At 40.8% G+C, this 22,163-nt stretch overlaps 1 protein-coding gene across 1 annotated transcript in view; it reads left to right on the plus strand.

Annotated features, from left to right (window-relative positions):
• Window positions 1–22,163, plus strand: part of LOC130565158 (polyunsaturated fatty acid 5-lipoxygenase-like) — a 58,275-nt gene that overhangs the window by 31,214 nt on the left and 4,898 nt on the right. Inside the window, exons 2-5 of the mRNA XM_057351740.1 lie at window positions 223–368; window positions 1,359–1,412; window positions 15,585–15,768; window positions 15,871–15,949. Coding sequence (XP_057207723.1) covers window positions 223–368; window positions 1,359–1,412; window positions 15,585–15,768; window positions 15,871–15,949 — 463 coding nt within the window. The remainder of the gene's footprint in view (window positions 1–222; window positions 369–1,358; window positions 1,413–15,584; window positions 15,769–15,870; window positions 15,950–22,163) is intronic.

A 22,163-nucleotide genomic window follows, 5' to 3' on the forward strand; every position in this document is an offset into this window, starting at 1 on the left:
GGATTATGTCTTTCAATAAAGCTGCACTTGGATCCTCACCCGTGTGTCTTCATGCAGTCTGTGAAATGTTTTTGATAAGTCTTGTATTTTTTACCCTTTTATTCTGCTTGTGATTATGATATTATACGTGTGTTTTTATTATTGTTTTCTCTTATACACTTTGTGCGGATGTGCTATAAAAATGAACATTATATTGTATTGTATATGTTTTCTTTCATGCAGCCACAAAGCAGTACAAGGTGTTGGTGTCTACTAATGGAAAGAATGTGAGCCATTTTTCCCTGACACTGGTGGACTCAAACAATCAGAGCAGTGAGACAACCTGGGTGACAAAATCATGGACTGATATGTTTTATGGATTGGGAAAGGTAAGAATTTGATTTGTTTAAAATACAATATATAAATATGGTTTAACCTGATCTTGTTGTGTTTTGTTTGTGCACCTGTACTATAAATAAGTAAATAAGAAAGCAGAAAACAATAATAGGCAGAACTGGAGCACACCGAAGGGACACTCTGAAAATCACCCGGTGAAAAAGGGCCAAGAAAAAAGCTGGAAACACTAAAAATAAGGCATGGTTAGTTTTGGATGGGATGTAGGAAAAAGAAGCCCGCAACATGTAAATTCCTTAAAATAAATATTTGTTGCAAAGGAAATAATCATAACAAATAGTATAGTTCTCAGTACAATTATATTCAATGATGGATCAAAAAATCCAGACTATGGAAATACACCAGCAGTGGTTTACCTTCCCCCCCAAAATAGATCATGTTTCAGTGTAAAGCAGAAATAAATGGAATTTTAATGGCAGACGCTTTTATCCAAAGCGACTTACATTACATTGTATTATGTGCAATCCCCTGAGACCGAACCCATGACCTTGGTATTGCTAGTGCCATGCTCTAACCACTGAGCCACAGGAAAGCTATCAGTTTATCTGATAGATATAGAGATTTGTGGTGTATTGTTTCAAAAATGAAGGTTTTACTAAAATTCTGAACAACATCACCGGTCAACCACAAGTGGGAGTTGTTATAAACAAAAAGAAGAGCAAAAACAACATTTGAAATAGGTTAACATTTGGGCTAATTATGAACAAGGTAACGAAATTACAGTTTAATGTAGTAACATATAAGCACAGAACACAAGAGAGTTGTCTACAGAAATTCTTTACAAGTCTTTATCTACTCGTATACAATCAAACTAATCTTTGAAAACACACGCACACACTTACACATGCGCAAACACACACTCATTGAAAGTAGTACAGAACAGATCAAATTAACAGAAGAATGGAGCCCCTAATTAGGTTCAGGTATGTTTATTTGTACTCTTTTTTTTTTGTGCTGCAAATTAGGCTGCAGTGGACAAGTTCAGGGGCCTGTTTCAGAAAGGAGGATTACTGACAACTGTGAGTATATTACCCCAGAAATGAGGGAAGCTCTGGGTTTTCCGTTTCAGAATGAGGGGTATGTCAAACCTGAGAAAGCGGGGTAACTCAAGCCTGTTTCTAAAAGAGAGGCAATTTATACTCGTTATATATACGTTATATATTATGTATACTCGAGTTAGTAACCATAAGCCGGCTTTCGACTTTTCGATGTGTGCTGCGGGGGATCTTCAACCGCGACCAAGATGTGCTCACTAACGTTGCTCGCATCCAAAGTGTTTTCTATGGACCTTACACTCTTACTATCCTCAAATAAAGATTGGATGCGAGACTCTAATTCTAAGATGTTCTTGTTAGGTGGTGCTGCATATACACTCAGAAGAGCAAAAAAAGAACACAAGCCACAAACTTTTTTTTCGCATTTTTCAGCCACTTACCATATTTTTTTTTACATGTGGCTAGGGTGACCATATTTCAGCTTTCAAAAATGAGGACAGTCAGTGGGGGCAGGAGGCAGAAGGACACCCACAGCGGGTGGAAGGATCGGGATGGGTGTAAATACTTGACAAATGCGTTCACAACCATTAAACTGTTACTGAACTTTAATACATAAAGTAATACATCCTTTCCATTCAACTTTTGGCCCTCAACAATAAAATAATAACAAACAAATGAAAAAGTTTAGCATTTAAATTACAACTTTTAAATGACACTGTTTCTTTTCAAGGCCATAGGTTAAAATAAAATATCACTTGCCATTAAAAAAATCAATTTCAGTCCTCCTGATGTTCTCTGGTATATTTTCCTGAAGATCGAATCTTTCCCAATAGTCCCCGATTACCAATCAAGTAGGCATGAAAGTCTTTGCAAGACATGTGTTGAGAGTTGTACTGTGTACACAGAAGCCCCTTCAGTGACTCAACAGACAAGTGATTCCTTTCCTTTGTCCAGTGGCTTTGCATCAGTGAAAAAACTCTCTCTACATTTGCATTGTGAGAAGGAATAGCAAACAAAAACTGTGCAATCTTCAGTAGCTCTGAATGAAAATCTATGCTTTTGGACCTTTCAAAATATTTTGTCCACTTCTTGTGTACTTGCAGATCACTGAAATCTCCATCACTGTAACACCTTTCTGTGAATTTCTTCAGATTGGTGACCTGATCAAAGCGCTTTGCATCATCAATTGGCACCCATGCACTTTTCTCCCAGGTATTTGATACATGCTTCTATGTCATTCCAGTCAGGTGTCTCAATCAGATCCATCCACATGAAACAGGAGAACTGCTCCATGGGTGCCATCCATTTCTCCAGATACTCCAGGCGTGAACTGTACAGACCCTGTACTTGAGCACTGACATGGTCACACCTCTTACCAAGTCCATCCTTGTGCTTTTGTGCATGGAGTCCCTTGACTTTAAGCGACATAAAGTTATTGGTCTTGCGTTCAAGCATGGTGCAGACTTTGTTCAAAATGTTCTTCACTTCCACAATTGAATTGCTCTCCCTTTCCATCTCCTGAATGTGTGAATTAAACACACACATGAGTGAGTGCATGTGCCAGAGGTAAATTTCACTAAACTCATCTTCAAAAAACTCCTTGATCGAGGAGAGTGCTTTTTCCTGTGACAAAAAGAATGCTTTCAAGGCAGGAAACATCTGTAGCAACCTCTCAATACCTGGGAATAATGACAGCCATCGCGTCTTGCTATGAGAAAGGAGACTTCTGTATTCAACATCAACAAATTCACAGTACTCCTTCAGATTCTCTGTGCGCACAGTGTAGATGTGAAAGTATTGATATATTTTGAAGATGATGTTCTGAATATCGACATCTAGTGTGTCTGCCCTGTAATGAACACAATTGTTCAAGATGTGTGCTGGGCAGCCCACACCGATGAATGACTTCTGCAATGACCTCTTTAAGTTTGCGAAAACATTCTTTCCTTCTTCATCACGCCGGATTCCCCCGAACATTGTATTGCAGTTGTCACCCGTAAACGCGATACATTTGGAAAAAATCCCTTTCTTTTCCAATGTTTCTTTGATGTATTGCGCGATCGTTTCAGCTGACTCATTTGGGGTGTTTTTAACTTCAACTAATTTACTTTGTACGCCACCATTCTTCCAATCAAAATACTGAATAAGCAGAGGGAAAATTTTCACAGCACCGTGATTGCTTCCATCAGTAGAAACACCACAATAGGGTATGTCTTCCAGTGCTTTCAGAGCTATGTCAACCGAATGTGGCGCTATCACAGCGTTAATAATTGCCTCAGTCTTTGTACGAGCACTTGAAAATTTCTCGGAATCAGGGAAAGCCTTTTTTAACAAGGCAGATGTGCAGTCCGTTGATCTATAGCTATTGTGATGCTTGGTGGTGTGGAATGCAAAAACTCCCTCCGCAGCAGTAACAGCATCATCTGTTTTACCTGGTCTCACAAAATAGTCAGTTAATTTACCTGATGAGCTCTCTCCTTTAGCTGCAATTTTGTGTTTTGCGGAGCTTTCTTGGGCTTCTAGGTCGCTAGCACCTTTATTTGACACTGACACGTACGTACCAGCTTTGCAGGTCATGCATTCTGCTTCAAACGGATCCCGTCCGAGACGAAAACACGGGAATTTTCTTCGTAATTCATCGGTGAATTTACATTTGCGTTTGGGCATCGTTTACGCTATTCGGGAGCCATGTGCCAGTGCCACCCACTGACAAGCAAGCTGCTGCTCTCTCTATTGGCTGTAGCCGTGGTGCCGAGGGATTGAGATGCACTTTGTTTGCGTGCGTACGTACTTACATTACCGACCAATGGTAGCGTGCAAGAAGGCGTGGCTTTGCAAAAATGCAAAAACGCATACAATTAATGACAACTGTAGAACGCAAAAGCCGAATCCCGGACATTTTAGGAAATTTAGAAATCCCGTCCGGACACAGTTTTTTTAGTCCCAAAAAGAGGACATGTCCAGGAAAAAGAGGACGTATGGTCACCCTACATTTGGCTTGTGACGTCTTGTAAACCACTTAATGTTCTGTGTTTTCTACGCTGGTTTCATCTCGATCTAAATAACGGTTGCAAACTACAGGCCAAACCATAAGGCAAAACCTAACATGTTTGGTATCGTCGGACTCTGCAAGGATTCAGAAATCTAAGGACATGACTCCCACGAAAATCTGTCAACCGCAGACAAAGTTATAGGCCTGTAAATATATTCCTCACCACTTGGTGGCGCAGGTCCCGAAACTTTACGGGCTCTCTCATGGCATGGTGCTGATGACCCATACCGAATTTTGTAATGTAGGGGATTCAACTTAATTATGATCAATTATCCTTTTCTGGATCAAATTCATGATTTGGGGAAATCACTTAGCATTACGAGCAGGTAGCAAGAATCGGCATGTTTAGGGACTCCGGATTATGAGCATGAACTACAAACAACATCACGCGTGAAATAAAACAGGACTTTATTACCTAGACTAGACACATACTAATCTAACATACACACACATACAGTTTAGCATTGGAAGAAGGTTGAAGTTGAAGCAGAGAGAAGAACAGAGCATGGATTTATGGCAGAATATGATATTCAGAAGATCAATAGCCTGAACAAAACACCAGTTTCTTCTTGTAAAGAACCTTTTTTATAAAAAGGATTAGTGATGCTCTATGCATCCAACAACAAGAACATCAATACATGGAAAGGTTATAAATGAATATATGTACATTTCCATATAAATGTATTTAGGATTGTATGTCTGTCCCCAAAGTGAGTAAAGGGAGTTCAGCTCCCTACATTCCATTCGGTCGTAAAATACACTTATCTTGATGGTTTGGTGTGGGTTGCTATGGTCACCAGAGATCTGGTCCTGCCTAGGTGTTAGTTGCAGATTGGGGGTAGACCCCCTGGTGACTAGCTTGCTGGTTGGGTGAGGGGTGTTGTTGTTATATTTAAGAAATATAACTAGTTATTGCGTGTCTGATCGATTGCGTGTCTCAGGTACTATAGTAACAATATGCTAATGTGTTCGTAAAGTACAACATTTTGCTACATTATTCAATATGGCCGATATGGATAAACTGGATATTGTTCGTCTCGGCATGACACCCTGCATCTAACGAGACCAACTTTTAGATTTTTGGACAAACCATTTGGAAGTTATAAGCAAAAATACCAAAACACAGCATGTTACCTCAGGTCGGGCTTGTGATGACATGTAAAAAGTTTATTTATGACAATGTAAAGTACATATATAATTATTTAGTTTTTGAGTTGCTTTTGAGTTTTTGAGCCAGCTAATTTTATTTAATATGATGTGGTAAAAATAAGGTCTGGCAAATGAAGGCCATTGGAAAATTACAGTTTTTTGCAAAGAAGGCAATAAAGGAGGATAGTGAAGAGTGACGGGTTATATTTGTGTGAGATCATTTCATAGCCAATATTTACAGTATCATGAAAGAAGTTCTAAATCTAAATAAAAACAACTGAATAAAATAACAAATGCAATGTTTTATTTGCATTTATTTTAGATTTATTGGGCTCGCAGTTCACGAGGAGGGTACTTTTTAACTGTGGATGACTATGGGCATCACCCAGCACCCAAGACCATTTTTGATCTAGGAAAAACCCTACTTATTAACCAATCAGGTTTAATTAGCCCCTCCCGACAAGCGCGCAGTGCAAAGAGTTAAAGCGCAAATACGAAGCAGTCTATGGCCGACTATTTTAAAAGACAGAGTAACAAATTAACAGAACGATTCATCAACTGAGGTTATTATGCAAGGTCATTATGATTACTATAAAAAGTGTGCGACCAAATTGTAAGTTGAAAGTGACTGGAAAAAATTGTCTAGAGCTCTGATTATCAATATGATCATAGCGGGTCTGTTATTGGTCCGCAACCTAAATGTTTGAATCATTTACTCTAGAGCAGTGGTCGCCAACCCGTCGATCGCGATCGACTGGTCGATCTTTGAGACGTTACTTGTCGATCCCCGAAAGTAGGCTAATAGGAAAATGGAGAGACAAATATATTGTGCCTGATCAAAGTCCAGTTTTGCAAGCGCATCTCTCTTTCTCTTCATTCAGTGGTTGTATGTTTTTAAGTTCTGCATTAATCTTTTCATGGCTGTATAAATAATGATTCCCTGGTCTGCGTGAGTTTTTAATGTGACCGTTATCATTAATCACATTTCATTGTGATGCGCGACTGCGCGTGATCGCTCTTCAGTGTTTCTAATGTCGGTGGTCAGTGATCACACGCGAAATGAGACTCGCACATTAACTGTCATTTGGAGGTCACTATACTGTTGCGGTGCATTACGCTTAAAAACAGTTCATTCATATGACATAAAAATGTCACTTGTTCGTTGGCGTTTTTGTGCTTTTACACTGGATGCGCAAGCAAGCGCCGCGGTTTCATACTGTCCGCGTATCTGGAATCGCGGCTCTCTGTCTTCAGCGAATGTAACTTACGAGTGTGAGCAACGGGATATGGTGAGAAAGCGTCGCATTTTAATGTTGAGTTTGTCTGAAAGACAACATCGGTCTATTCACTTGTAATTGTGAATGATCCGCGGGTCTGTCAGTGATGGTAAACTGCACCAGTACTATCTCATGCGGGAGATGACATCTGCTGATATCCTATTTATGTTTTCAATTAGCCTAATATGATAGCCCATTCCATACCTTTAGCTATTTTATGAAACAGATACTTATTACCAAGACATTATTAGACGGGTAAAAGTAAATAGATAAATGATTTAAAATAAATAATTAACGTTGTTGTTATTATTAGGGCCTATTTATAACATTTCAATCTATATGATGTATTTACTTAATAAAAGTAAACTAAATAAATGCATCATAAAGAACAAATCTTTATACAGTAAATACCTAAATAATTAGGGTCTTGTTAAACTTATTCTTAACCTCGTTTTAATGTCAAGCTGTCATGTATGAATTAAAGTCCTTGAACTGGTGTTTAAATTGGTGTTTTTCACCTCATTATGGCACACTGAAAGTGGCAACTCTACATGTTACAGAGTTTGCTTAGTTGCATCTGAAAAGTGGAACAAAGAATTTCAGGTAATTCAAATAGATCCACAATTATAGACTAAATAAAAGGCCTCAAGCAGGAGTTTCAATCTGGGCTGTTTTTATTTTCAACTTTTTGAATGGTAGATCTTGCCTTTCAACAATTCTGACGTCGGGGATCTTAGGCTCAAAAAGGTTGGTGACCACTGCTCTAGAGTGTTGTTTGAGGCTAATGGCTACCAGAAAAAGTAACTGATAACATATGAATCTTACCCAATACTGCATCCATTTCGTCAAAATATGGGGACTTCATTGGATCTCTTTCAGTCCGTCTGTTGTGCTTTATGCACTCTCTATACTTTCTTCTCAGGTTGTCGATTCTCTCTTTCAGTTTTCCCCTGTCACAAAAATCTTCATCTACTTTTGGATATTTACTTAAAACTACTCGATAAATCTGTTCCCAAATGGTGCGGTTATGCACCATGGTCTCAAACTGTTTCTGAAATCGACGTTCTCCCCAAATCAAAATTGAACACAGCTTTTCTTCCCTGGTCCAATTTCACGTTTTTCTCTTCAGGGCGATGTTGCGTGTTTGCGCATCTAATATCAGAAAGCAACGTTATACCCACTTGATGACAGGGAGGTAATGGCGCTGCATAAACAGAGTTGCCTCTCACGGGCCATGCCTCCCCACAGAGTTGTTGTGCCCCCCCACATGACACAGTTTTAAATTCATGTAATACATACTGAAAATAATTAATACAAAGTTTTAACGTTTAAAGAATTTTAAACAAAGTGGAAATGAAAATGGTAGCCTATGTGTTTACTTTGTAAAAAAAGATTAATCTAGTCCGGTTGTTGTGATGATGCATCATTACGCAGCATATTAATGTTTCTATACGTGTGGAGGGAAGCCTCTTGCAAAAGTTACAGACGCTTGATGCTTCACAAACGGAAGGCTCAGTTGGTTCAGGTTTGGAAAAGGAAAATTTACAACCAAATGGAAGGACACAGTTTTAAGGAGGTTTAATGTTTGCACGCGGCGCATTCAGCTTTTTTAAAAGGTACATGTGTTTCATTTACTTTTAGCAAGCCTTGGTGCGAATGAGCATTATATCACAGCATAGGTTATAATAGTCAACCTGTTGTTTTTGTTCTGACTGTGTGTGGTAATATTGTTTAATTTGTGTTATTCTTGTTCACTAAAATAGCATCCTGCACGAGTGTGCCCTTGCACAGATGTGGTAGTTTTGACTTGATTGTGTGCCCGCCCACATCCGCCCACCCCCCCACCAACCCTGCTGGATGCCACTTGCCCTCCTGTTAGTCGTGGTCTGGCGCCGACTCTGCCCCTCCCACTTCTGATAGTTTTACTGTGATTTCTAAACCCGTGCGAATTGGCCATTAATATTACAGACGTCCTGTGGTAAAATTATATTACTCCACCTACCCCTGTAAACTAATCCCGTCCAAATAGAGCTATGGACAGATATCCACACATCTATCATCCAGCCATCCCTTTATCTAACCATCCTTCTATTGTAGATCAATACATATGGATATGCGTTTTAAGTTTAGAATCAGTTGAGTTCCCCCTCCCCTGCCTCACAGTGGTTTGACCCACTGGCTGCTTTCTCCATTTATCTCACCTACACTACACTTAAATCAGGTGGTTGTTGAACTCCAGTAAGTAGGCTATTTTATTCACTTTAAATGTAGTTGATGTAGTTTCATTAATAAATTAGTTGTGGGAAAAAATGATGATTACCAATGTATTTTTCCATGATCTGCTATGTTAGCGATTAAAACGTTACTTAGCTAGTTAACGTTAGCTTGTTTACAATAGCTTGTTGAATAGTGCACACTGCAACTAACATGCCGAAGCCTTTTCCCATGCATTGTTTTATTTGTGGCGACCTGGCATAATGCTATATTATAATTAACGCCACAGGGCATAATAAACGGCCACAATTAGCCACTGATCCTTGCCATTCAGGTCCCGTATCACACACAGTCGCGCACATACCGTCTACAATTTAGTGACTTTGGCACTATATTTAGCGAATTTCAGAGCCATTTTGTCCACAAAAGGTGCACAGCTTTCATTCAGTTGGAAAAAGTGGTTTTCTCAGCATCTATTTTGTGCAGTGTGTGCACGACGGATAAGCTAAACATTCTGTGATAAACTCACTTTGTCTACCACCGCTGGGGAAGCAGCACTAAAACACATACATTCACACACACAGCTACATACCTTATTCATTATCCGCTACCCTCCTTTTCCCCGTTAGCGCTGTCGGAGGAGCGGGTGCACACGCAACACCGATGGCACATGGACACATTCTTTCATCTCTCCACATTCCCACTCCATAACTGTTTCCGTACATTTTCATACATACTTGCACTTTGTCTTTGTTTCGTCTTATGTTTGTTAGTTCAAGTGAGTCAATTGTCTTCCAGTGCGAAGCGCTATCGGCCGACCCGAACAAACTGGCGTCAGCGGTTATGACGGCACTTCCGGGTCGTGCCGATCCAACGTGGCCTGGAGGTGGCGATACCATTGTGTTAAGTGTCTGGGTGTTTTTGTGGATATTTGTGTATGAAGTTTATGGATTAAATGTATTATGTTAAGAATTACATGTTACTTAATTGTTATACAAATGGAGTGTGTATGATGTCATTATGTGTTAAGGTGGAAGATACCAGTAAGTGTGGTACTAGAATCACAGAAATTCATACTTACCTGGATAATGGTAGGGCCCCAAAAAGGGTCGGGGTTTGGCCTTTATAAACCCAGGAAAAACCCCAAATCAATGCTTGTTCTGGTTTACCAAGTCGACGCAAGAGTGCTACCGTAGTGCCTCCCGCAATCCCCAAAAACCTGTCCTTAGAGTGAGTGAATAGTTGTTTTGTTTGATACATATCGTTGGACGATTATTTTGCTACTTTGGTTTTCTTTTCTCTTTTATGATGTCATTTGATACTTTGGATTTTATTGGTTACCGGGACACAGTAAATATATACCTTCACTGTGGATTACTTTTTGGCACTGTAAATAAACACCACCTTGCACAGAAGTGCTTCTGCGAGTGTGCCATCATTTTTACATCTCTTTTGGATTCACAATTCCTCCCGATAGGTGGTGGGCTCGTTTTCATAGTACATTCTGTTGACTTAAACTCATCAAATAGTACAACAACCAGAGCTGTTGCCTGTGAATTGAATGTTCATTTCTCTACCATAAGCCGTATCCAAAGGTGCTTCAGAGAATTCACCAGTACATCCAACATGCCCCACAACAGCAGACCACGTGTAACCACACCAGCCCAGGACCTCCACATCCAGCATCTTCACCTCCAAGATCATCTGAGACCAGCCACCTGGACAACTGCTGCAACAATCGGTTTGCATAACCAAAGAATTTCTGCACAAACTGTCAGAAACCATCTGAGGGAAGCTCATCTGCATGCTCATCGTCCTCATCGGGGTCTCGACCTGACTGCAGTTCATCGTCGTAACCGACTTGAGTGGGCAAATGCTCACATTCGATGGCGTCTGGCACTTTGGAGAGGTGTTCTCTTTATGGATGAATCCCGGTTTTCACTGTACAGGGAAAATGGCAGACAGTGTGTATGGTGTCGTGTGGGTAAGCGGTTTGCTGATGTCAATGTTTTGGATCGAGTGGCCCATGGTGGCGGTGGGGTTATGGTATGGGTAGGCGTATGTTATGGACAATGAACAGAGGTGCATTTTATTGATGGCATTTTGAATGCACAGTGATACCGTGACGAGATCCTGCATGGCCCCATGTTGCAAGGATCACAATTCCTGGAAGCTGAAAACATCCCAGTGCTTGCATGGCCAGCATACTCAACGGACATGTCACCCATTGAGCATGTTTGGGATGCTCTGGATCGGCGTATACAACAGTGTGTTCCAGTTCCTGTCAATATCCAGCAACTTCGCACAGCCATTGAAGAGGAGTGGACTAACTAACATTCCACAGGTCACAATCAACAACCTGATCAACTCCATGCGAAGGAGATGTGTTGCACTGCGTGAGGCAAATGGTGGTCACACCAGATACTGACTGGTTTTCGGATCCCCCAATACAGTAAAACTGCACATATTAGAGTGGCCTTTTCTTGTGGCCAGCCTAAGGCACACCTGTGCAATAATCATGCTGTCTAATCAGCATCTTGATATGCAACACCTGTGAGGTGGATGGATTAACTTAGGCAAAGGAGAAGTGCTCACTAACACAGATTTAGACAGACTTGTGAAAATTATTTGAGAGAAATAGGCCTTTTGTGTACATAGAAAAAGTCTTGGATCTTTGAGTTCAGCTCATGAAAAATGGGGGGCAAAACAAAAGTGTTGCGTTTATAATTTTGGTCAGTGTATTTATCTAAAGTTAGAAAACTCTGGGAAAAGTTTACATTTACGCAACATTTAAATGTGTAATTTTAGAAAGTATGTAAATAACACGATAATGGTATGGTTCAACAAAAAAAACTTACCTGGCTCAGTCTGACTTGAAATGGCTAGAGTCTACTTTTTAATATTCCATATTGCTTCTTTTCTATCTTTCGTCAGTCTTTAAAAAGAAATCTCAGATTTCGCGCTGTACAATCCATCGCACAACAACTTTTTTCCGTTCTAAACAAAGTAAAGATAGCGATAAACGCTGCAGTAAACGTGCGGTGACGTCACATGCAAGCATTGCCGTCAAAATAAAAGCTTTGTTCAACGAGAGGTGAAATCAGATGTCAATCAACATAAGTAGCAAATCAAATTTTGGGGTGGCACCCAGGGTGGACAATTGGATGTCAGGGGTGTTCAGTGCCACCTCAGACCGGTTTTGACTAGAAGGGATACAGCTACCTCCACTGGGCATGCGCACTTTAATACCGCATAATTTTTGCCACGATGAAAACAGTTGGTTAATATTTTTTATTATTGTAAGGTTAGGTTTAGGGTTGGGGTAGGTGTAGTCATTAGCTAATGTAATTTATTGTAATTATATGACGAGATTTTGCACCACTTCCGGCCATAGCTGTATCCCTTTTAGCAACAACCCCTTGGACCTCCCTCTGGCTCCCCCACTGGTCATGTGTCCATTTTTGGTAAACGTGTTTCCCATCCCACCGCACACCCTGTTTACGCAGCCACCTTACGTCATCAGCGCGGTCAGGTTTTAGCTGCATGTTAAAATAATGATGAGCTTTGCTCACCAAATATGATTCTCCACCAGATCTATCAAGATCACATCCATGAAATTAATTATTTAAAACATAAATTTCAGTCAAGGAATTAGTTTAGCTCAACGGAAAATAAGTAAAATAATCATTATTAAATATACATATTTTACAGTCTCTCATTAGTAATATAAAGTATAACAATATTTGTATATATTTGTCGAGCGAATGGATCAATGATATTATACACTTACGTTATCTCATGGCCATAAGTAACGTGACTTTACCAAACAGGATTTAGAGCAAAGGTAGTGTAAATCCAACACAGTTTAAGGGACCAAGTATATGAGCGTTGAGCACAGAAAACCTATGACAAGTGAATATATATGGTTGTTTATTAAACTCTACTCTACATGGTAAACATATTGATGATTGCATAAACACAAACAATACATGAAACATGAAACACAAACACGCTAGGGAGCATGGAGAGAAAAAGAGAGAGAGAGAAATTCCTGTTGAAATGCTGAGTTTAGGTGTCCGAGATTTCAGGGCCTAAACGACCTCCCCAGAGGGGAGCCGCAAGCCCGGGTGTTTGTTGGATTGTTCTCTGCGTTCTCTTCCTTTTTCCTTCTATTATGTCCGGAATGTAATGGTGATGGTGTTTTATGTGCATACTTGCCCTGCCCCCAGGTGCCATGAAGGCGATAAGTTATTTGCATAGCTCTGACAGTAGGGTTAATTTGGCACTTAATAACTAAACTCAGTTATGGACAGTGCGATGCATGCTATAGTATTATAACATAGCTCATCAGATACGTACTTAAGAGAGGAGTAGTTACATAGTAAACATACTGTGCTTTGAATTATGTTTAGCTGTGAATCATCCCAACATACTGTAGGAATACAACCAAGCCTAAAATCAAAACTGGCATCATTACTGGTTTCAGGTACAGATTGAAAGAGTGCCAACACACAACAAGGATATTTGCATATATTTATAGAAAAGGACAGTTTAGTGTAGTTTTGTCAGAGAAGTTTCTCTGGATAGCCTCTGAGACTTTTCACTTCTCCTTTCCTTGCTCTGAAGCTTTGGAGTCGTAAATATCCCATGGAGAAACAAAAGGGTTATCAACACTTTCAGTGAGAGCACCAACCTAAATCCAGGCCTCCTTTGGAGTCAGGTCTTTTGATGTTGATATCAAGAAACCAGGACAAAAGAGAGTGGAGGGGGTTTATGGCTCTTCTTTTAATGATTCCCACCATTTGACTTATGCCAAGTCCCTACATACCCTATGCAGACACAGCCGGAGAATGGAAGGTAAACACCTGGAACCTAACTTTCCCCTTGTTAAATGTGCGCAAATTTGGCACTTGCACAGGATGAAACAAAAATAAAGGCCATCTCAAAAACTGCCACGACTAAATACGTCTAATCAGCAAAGAGGTGAAAACAGAATTCCATCTGCGAAGGCATTCAGGTCCCTGGCGGTCGGTTCGCAGCGGTTTCCCACTCAGTCTGTTCGTGATTTTGTCCCTGGAGGTTTCACAGGAGATGGGTGTGACAAATGGGAAAATCCTGGCCAAAACGGGAGTGTTGACGGGTATGATTATAATCAGTGTTGCTTTTCCACCCTGGGAGCAACTACGGGATTCAAGGGTTTCAAATATGATGCCATGGTGACTTCTGGACACTTAGGTACATGTTATGATTCGATTTTGATGGGTTTTGATTATGTTGCTTATATAGTTTGTGGACCTTTATGTATTACATCGTTACCCAGCGTCTATCAGGAGCTATGCTGCATCTAACCCCATTTTAAAGCTGTTGTTTATGGTAGCGGTTTCACTATTGTAGCAACCATACTTTTTACTGTAGTATCATTAGCTTAGTGATGACATTTGTAGTATCCACAAACAATACAGTATATTGTTTCACTACTAGGAGCCCTAAAATGCTAATCATTCTGTCTTGAAAAAAAAAACATGGTTACTTAACCTTTCCTCAAAGAACACCATTTCATAAGAGGTAAACACAGAGGTTGACATGGGCACGTTTTTGATTCATCCAGCTGCATAGTGTCACACCGAGCATATAATCCATATTTTAATGGAAAGATCAGCAGCAGCTATCGCAGAAATGTGGCTCAGTGTGATTGTAACACGTGGTAACTCAAGTTCAAAGCCATTATGGCCAATCAAACCAATAATTTGTCATAGATTATAGACATAGATTTCATTTTGTTTTCTAATCAAACATTTTCTGATAAAAGTTAGAATACAAAAAATAAAGTAACACTGCTTGTGAGATAAAATAATCCTGGGCACCATGATCTGGCTCTACCAGAATATTTGAATATTCGTTCGGTGGGTTGGCATTTGATTTTCAATTTTAAGATTAGAATATAATTTTTTTCCTAACACCCCTGCGAAGCGGTTCGCATTCGCGCTCGTATGTAAATCACCTATGAGTGATCGTTATAAACGTCATGATTTAGTTAATCTGGAAGAGAAGACAAAGATGCCGAAGACCTCAGGTGTGTGGGGACACTTTAAATTGAGTGAGGACAAGACAAAGGCGATTTGAAACTGGCCTGTTTATTAATTCTGAACATGTCGTGTGTCCATATTGCACCAAATTGCGACACTGCACTCCCTTGGGTCCACAGCAACACACCCGCCACCCATGAAGTCGATCGGATGAACGGTTTTCGACATAATAAAAATGCAAACAGACAGACAAACAGAGATTCCTGCCTTTATTAGAGGGCAGAATATGTTCAGCCCCCTCCCTCCATTACTACGGAAGCTTCGAAGCTCAAAAAATGGTATTCGGTACAGCCCTAATGATAGTACAAATGTGGCAAAAGAATGATTCATCCCTCTTTATCAATGCCTGTGTGAGAGATGTTTGTTTGTTTCCCATACAGCATATACTGTATGTCTAATAAAAGATGTTTTGTTACAGGAGATCACTATTTACATCAATGTAGAGAAGGACCTTGGAGACATTGTGCAGGTGAAAATTGAAAAGGACAATACTCCATGGTTTTGTAAATATGTCCGAGTGAAATCTCCCTCTGGAAAGACCTTTGAGTTCCCCTGTTATGGCTGGTTAGAAAAAACGGAAGTGGTGATCAGAGAGGGCAGTGGTATGTACAGACTCACTTTGTTCATTATCCAGTTGTTAATAAAGCATTATTGTTGTTTTGTGTTTGTGTGTGTTTTATGTATTTCTTTGTGTGTTCACTTAGCTCGATTGCCTCAGGATGACACCAACATTTTTAAAAAGCAAAGACAAGAAGAACATAAATTTGGAAAGAAAAAATTCAGGTTTGATGAAACAGTTACAGTCTTAAACAATATTTGTTTGCTGTAGTTTTTCTTTGTTTCTCTCTATAGACACAGTTCATTCTAATATGCTGATTTATTATAAATGTTTTTTTATTAGTAATGTTGGAGTGTATATTGTTAATAATAATAATAATAATACATTTTATTTTCTATAGTGCCTTTTATTGGAGCATCTCAAGGCACTTTACATTAAAATGCAAAAAAAAAAAACATTAAAAAATTTAAAAACCACAAATTCACTGATATGCAAGCCGAAAAAAAGTATGTTTTCTGTGAAGATTTAAAAACACTTAAAGAGGCCGCATTTCTTAACTCTGAGGGAAGAGAATTCCAGAGTTTGGGGGCCATAGAAGAGAAAGCCCGATCACACATAGACCGCAGACGTGTAGTGGAAACAAGTACTGTACAAAGCTTGCTTCAGAGGAGCGAAGATTACGACTTGGGGTGTAAAAAGTTAACAGATCAGCCAGATATTGTGGTGCTAAACCATGCAAGGCCTTATACTGTAAGTGAGCATGAGAACTTTAAAATCAATACGAAACCTAACTGGGAACTAGTGCAAGGACTCCAAGATTGGAGTGATGTGCTCCCTTGACCTTCCCTTGTCGGGAAAAAAAAACAAATGTATTAATCAGTCTTGCTGCCATCGAAAAGGGTAACATGCGGAGCAGGTTTAACCGTATTCTGAACATGAGGATCAAATGTTAAATTAGCATCGACTATAACCCCCCAATTATTTTCAAAGTTTTGTTTGAAACTCCATTACAGAGCAGGCTGTGGTAGGCTGAACTAAAGCACATTGCCAACAAAACACAGACATCAGTTTCAATCACCGACGCAGTTGTAGGGACGCAGTAATACAAGAAGTGCTACGACCAAGTTACAGGTTTTCATGAGGCTGGAAAAACACTTGTTGAAGAAAGGGTTAGTTTGGTTTATAAAAGATAAATAAAAAGAAGTCAATGTCTTACTGTCAGGTATTCACGGAAAATACATTTAAAAAAAATATGTTAAAGATGTGGTTGACTGGACCAAGTTTTATTCGACCAGCAAGGAGTGGTAAAGGAGAATGTCTGTTCCCACATACTGTTCTCCAGGAATATACATTGCTCTGAGCTAAATGAATTTGTCATGAGACCAGAGGAGAACCTGCTGTGTTTCCCTGATGATTCAAATAAGACACCACAAACATATTGAGCCTATTTACACCTGGTCACTTCATGCGTTTTCTCTGATCGGATAGCTATCGGATTTATTAAAATCTCAGCTGAACGGATATGAATCCGATCTCTATTCGCACGCAAAATGCAAATGTTAACTCTTTATTTCCCTTGAAATGAAATGACAGGGACTGTTGTTTTGCTTTATTTACTACGACCTCACATGTGAACAGCTCCAGCATGTTGCTGCAATGAGTTTTTGCGTTTTTTGCGGCTGCTCCATCCCCAGATGTTTTATCGGTTTATTTGCATCAGGCGCAAATAAACTTGTGAGCACCATACATCTGTTTGGGAGGAGTAAAGCACTGACATATGTGGTTTTAACAACCAGATGCATTTAGACTTGATCGGTTTTGACTGGAATGCGTCCCAGACCGCCTCATGAAGTGGTTTGAACGATCAAATTTAAATCCGTCTCGAATGCGTTTCGGGAGGGCATTTACACATGGGCTCGTATTTATTAAGCTTCTGAAAGTGCCATTTTACTTCTACTTCCAAACCTAAAAGCAAGTTATCAAATCTCTCAAAGCTAATAATCACTCTTACTCGCCCAGATATTGAAGATGGCTCAAGAGGTCTCTCAAGTGCTTAGGAGTTGCCACTAGGGGCTTGTGAGGGCGCTAAGGAGCCAGAGACATGTGGTGGACAGAGGGGTTGGCCAATGGAACCGCATCATTTTTACATTATACACACATAAATTCGGTATTCCCCTGCATAGGCATAATTGCAGGTGGGACTTTTTTAAAGTATGAATTTGCGAAAGGCATTTATTAATGAAATGTACATGCTGCGCACATTAGAGTTATGCTCTATGGATCATCAGTACTGTTGCACGTTCTCGGCTGTATTTTGTTCTCAATGGTATGTATTGGAGTCTTTGCACTGGCTACCTGTAATATACAGAATACAATATAAAGTACTGATGCTTGTGTATAAGGCTTTAAATGGTCAGGCACCGGAGTATATAGAGGACATGTTGACCCCCTACAGAACTCAACGCTCATTGCGGTCCTCCCATAGTATGCTGTTGACTGTTCCACGATCTCGGTTGAGGCGTAGTGGAGACCGTGCTTTCTCTGTGAAAGCCCCTGCTCTGTGGAATGCGTTACCCATATCACTGAAGGTATCCCCAGGTCTGGACACTTTAAAAAGAATTTAAAGACCTACCTATTTTCGAAGGCTTTTGGTGTTTGACTGGGTCCAAACCTTTGGGCTATTTTAGTATTGGTACTATCGATGTTTTTAGTGTGATGGTATGTTGTTGATTTATATTGTTTTACATTGTTGATTTACATTTTTTCTATTGCTGTACAGCACTTTGGTCCATTATAGTGGTGTTGAAAGTGCTCTATAAATAAACTTTGACTTGACTTGACTTGTATGTTATAAAAAAAAACATTTATACTGAAAATATCATTGTATTTAAAGCAAAACTTCTCGACTAAAGCACATAAAACTAATTTCAGCACCGGTTAAAAATAGGTAATTAAGAAATGGTGGAAACGAGTTTATCTTTAATTTACAATGTCTACATCATAATGTATTCTCTTGGAAAGTCTTTATTGTCATATGTGTGTTGAATATAAACTCCTTTTAGGAATTTCACCATTCAACATGAATGTATCAGAGAATATTCTTTTGCTGTTTTTGAGGCTTTGATTATGTTTTTTGGGTGTTTAACAATGGATGTTCCTGTTTCTAATTAACAAAAACGCTTTATATTTCACATATTTCAAGTCTATTGTTCACCGCGGTCCCACTTCTAACAAAATGACTGGATTTCTTCCTGTCTATATTTACATTTACATTTTACATTGTCATTTAGCAGACGCTTTTATCCAAAGTGACTTACAAGTTGGGTAAACAATGGAAGCAATTCGGTCAACATTAGGACAACAAAAAGCATAAGTGAAATAAAAACATGTCTCACAAAGCCTACTACAGTGTACAGAGCTAAGTCTAGATTAAGCTTCAATAACCATGCATTTTAAGAAAAAAAAATTTTTTAGATATTGTAGAAAAGATATAGAAATCAGAAATGATCGGTCAGGTGCTGATGGAAGATATGTGTTTTCAGCCGATTCTTAAATATGGCTACAGAATCTGCTGATCTTGTAGCAGCAGGCAGATCATTCCACAAATGTGGAACCGATCCAGAGGAGGTACTTGAGATTTTTTACCTTTTTGGGATGGCACCATAAGACGTCGTTCGTTTGCAGAGCTTAAGGATCTGGCGGGTACATAAGTCTGCATAAGTGAATGAAGATAAGGGGGTGCCAAACCAGTGGTGGTCTTGTAGACCAGGAGCAGAGTCTTGAATTTGATGCAAGCGACTATAGGGAGCCAATGTAACTTAATGAAGAGAGGAGTGACGTGTGCTCTCTTCGGTTCATTGAAGACCACTCTTGCCGCTGCATTCTGGATCATCTGTAGAGGTTTGGTCGTGCAAGCAGGAAGTCCAGTCAGTAGCACATTGCAATAGTCCAGTCTGGACAGAACAAGAGCCTGGACTAAGACCTGCGTAGCATGCTCAAATATGAAAGGTCAAATTTTCCTGATATTGTAGAGGATGAATGTACAGGACCGAGTGGAGCTGGCAACCTGGATCTGTGAAGTTTAGCTGATCATCGATCACCACTCCCAGGTTTCTGGCCATTCTGGAAGATGTGATGGTTGATGAGCCCAGTTGAATGGAGAAGTTGTGATGGAGTTTAGGGTCAGACGGGATTACAAGCAGTTCTGTTTTTGCAAGGTTCAGCTGCAGGTGATGGTCCATCATCCAGAGCGAAATGTCGCTCAGGCATGCTGAAATGCGTGCAGAAACAGTCGGATCGTCAGGCTGAATGACAGGTGGAGTTGTGTATCATCCGCATAGCAGTGACAGGAAAAGCCATGTTTCCGAATGACAGAGCCAAGGGATGTCCTGTATACAGAAAAGAGCAACGGCCCAAGCACTGAGCCCTGAGGCACCCCTGTATCAAGATGATGGGACTCAGAGACCTCACCTCTCCAGGATACTCTAAATGACCTACCTGTAAGGTAAGACCTGAACCATTGAAGCACCATTCCGGAGACGCCCATGGCCTTGAGGGTCGACAGGAGGATGTGGTGGTTAACAGTGTCAAAGGCAGCAGAGAGATCCAGTAGGATGAGTACAGATGAGTTCGAGGCAGCTCTTGCCAGTCTCAGGGCTTCAATGACAGAGAGCAGCACAGTCTCAGTGGAATGACCGCTCTTGAAACCTGACTGGTTGCTGTCCAGCAAGTTGTTCTGCGTGAGAAAGTAGGAGAGCTGGTTACATACAACACGCTCAAGAGTTTTAGCAATGAAGGGGAGGAGCGATAGCGGTCTGTAGTTATCTAATAGTAAAGGATTAAGAGTGGGTTTCTTCAGTAGTGGGGTGATACGGGCTTCTTTGAAGACTGTGGGAAATGTACCAGTGGTGAGAGATGAGTTGATAATGTGGGTGAGAGAGGGAACAACCGATGGAGAGATGGCCTGGAGGAGGTGAGTGGGGATGGGATCTAGCGGGCAGGTCGTTGGGTGGTTCGAAGATATGACCTTGGAAACATCATCTTCAGATAGAAGGGAGAAAGAGGGGAGCGAGCATGTGTCGGGGGTTTGGGAGTGATCAAGAGGTGGCAGCGCAGAGAACTGACTGCTGATAGTGGTAGTTTTCTTTACGAAGAAAGATGCCAACTCATCAGCTGATAAGTCCGATGCAGGTGAGGGGGAAGGCGGGCAAAGAAGAGCAGAAAAGGTTTTAAAGAGAGTACGAGAGTTAGGTGAGTTGTTGATTTTAGCACGGTAGTATTGAATCTTTGCAAAGTAGACATCAGCAGAGAAAGAAGAGAGGAGAGACTGATAGAGACTGAGGTCAGTGAATTCTTTAGATTTGCACCACTTTATCTCAGCAGACCTGAGTGTGGCGCGATGCTCACGGAGAACATCAGATAACCAGGGGGCGGAAGGGGATGCACGAGATGGCCTAGATGTAAGGGGGCATAAGCTGTCTAAGCAAGAGGTAAGTGTGGAGCAGAGAGTGTCAGTGGCGGTGTTAGTATCCAAGAGAGAGAGCTGTTCAGAGGGAGGGAGCATGGCGGAGACCGCAGAGGATAAGCGGGAGGGAGAGAGTGTACGTAGGTTGCGTCGGAATGTGACCAGTGGGGAAGCATGTGTAGTGTCTGGGGAAGTTAGGTCGAGATCAAGAGTGATGAGGAAATGATCTGACGTGTACAGCGGGGTGACCTGTGAGTCATGAGTGGAGCAGTAGCGTGTGTAGATAAGATCAAGTTGATTACCAGACTTATGAGTTGCTGACGTGGGCACTCGCTTGAGGTCAAACGATGCAGTCAGATTGTTGAAGTCGGCAGCCTGCGACTTTTTCAAGGTGGATATTGAAGTCTCCAAGAACCACCAGCGGAGTACCATCCTCGGGGAAGGATGACAGAAGCGTATCCAACTCCTCAACGAAATGTCCAAGCTGACCTGGGGGACGATAGATAACTACAACATGCGTTTTAACAGGGTGGATGACAGTAATGGCATGAGACTCGAAGGCGACGTTGTCGCATGAGGGTGCCAGTTGGAATGATGTTGGACACTGCTGCCATCAGTCCCAATAATTTCTGAAGGTATTTGCCCCCTGAATGTATCATTCACCATATCCCCTGCATCAATGCTTAGAACATCCACATCCTCAAAGCTGGAGTGTTCAAGCATTGGGCTCCCAATTGGGCAGGAAGAAGCCACATAGCCGCCGCATAGTGGGCTGGATCCAGCAGATGAGAGCTAGGAAAGAGTCACAGCCATCTCCACCAGATCTATATGCGATCTCCAAACTCTGAGACAACGCGGTGCCTCAGCAAATGCGGGTCCTGAAATACAAGCCTGGCCTTCATTATCAAATAGTGCCTGGCGGGAGGTATGGCTTCTTAAAGGCAACTTTTCGTAGTGCACATAAGCAGCTCCCT

This window comes from Triplophysa rosa, linkage group LG14 (assembly GCF_024868665.1).
Source record: "Triplophysa rosa linkage group LG14, Trosa_1v2, whole genome shotgun sequence".
Lineage (NCBI taxonomy): Eukaryota > Metazoa > Chordata > Actinopteri > Cypriniformes > Nemacheilidae > Triplophysa > Triplophysa rosa.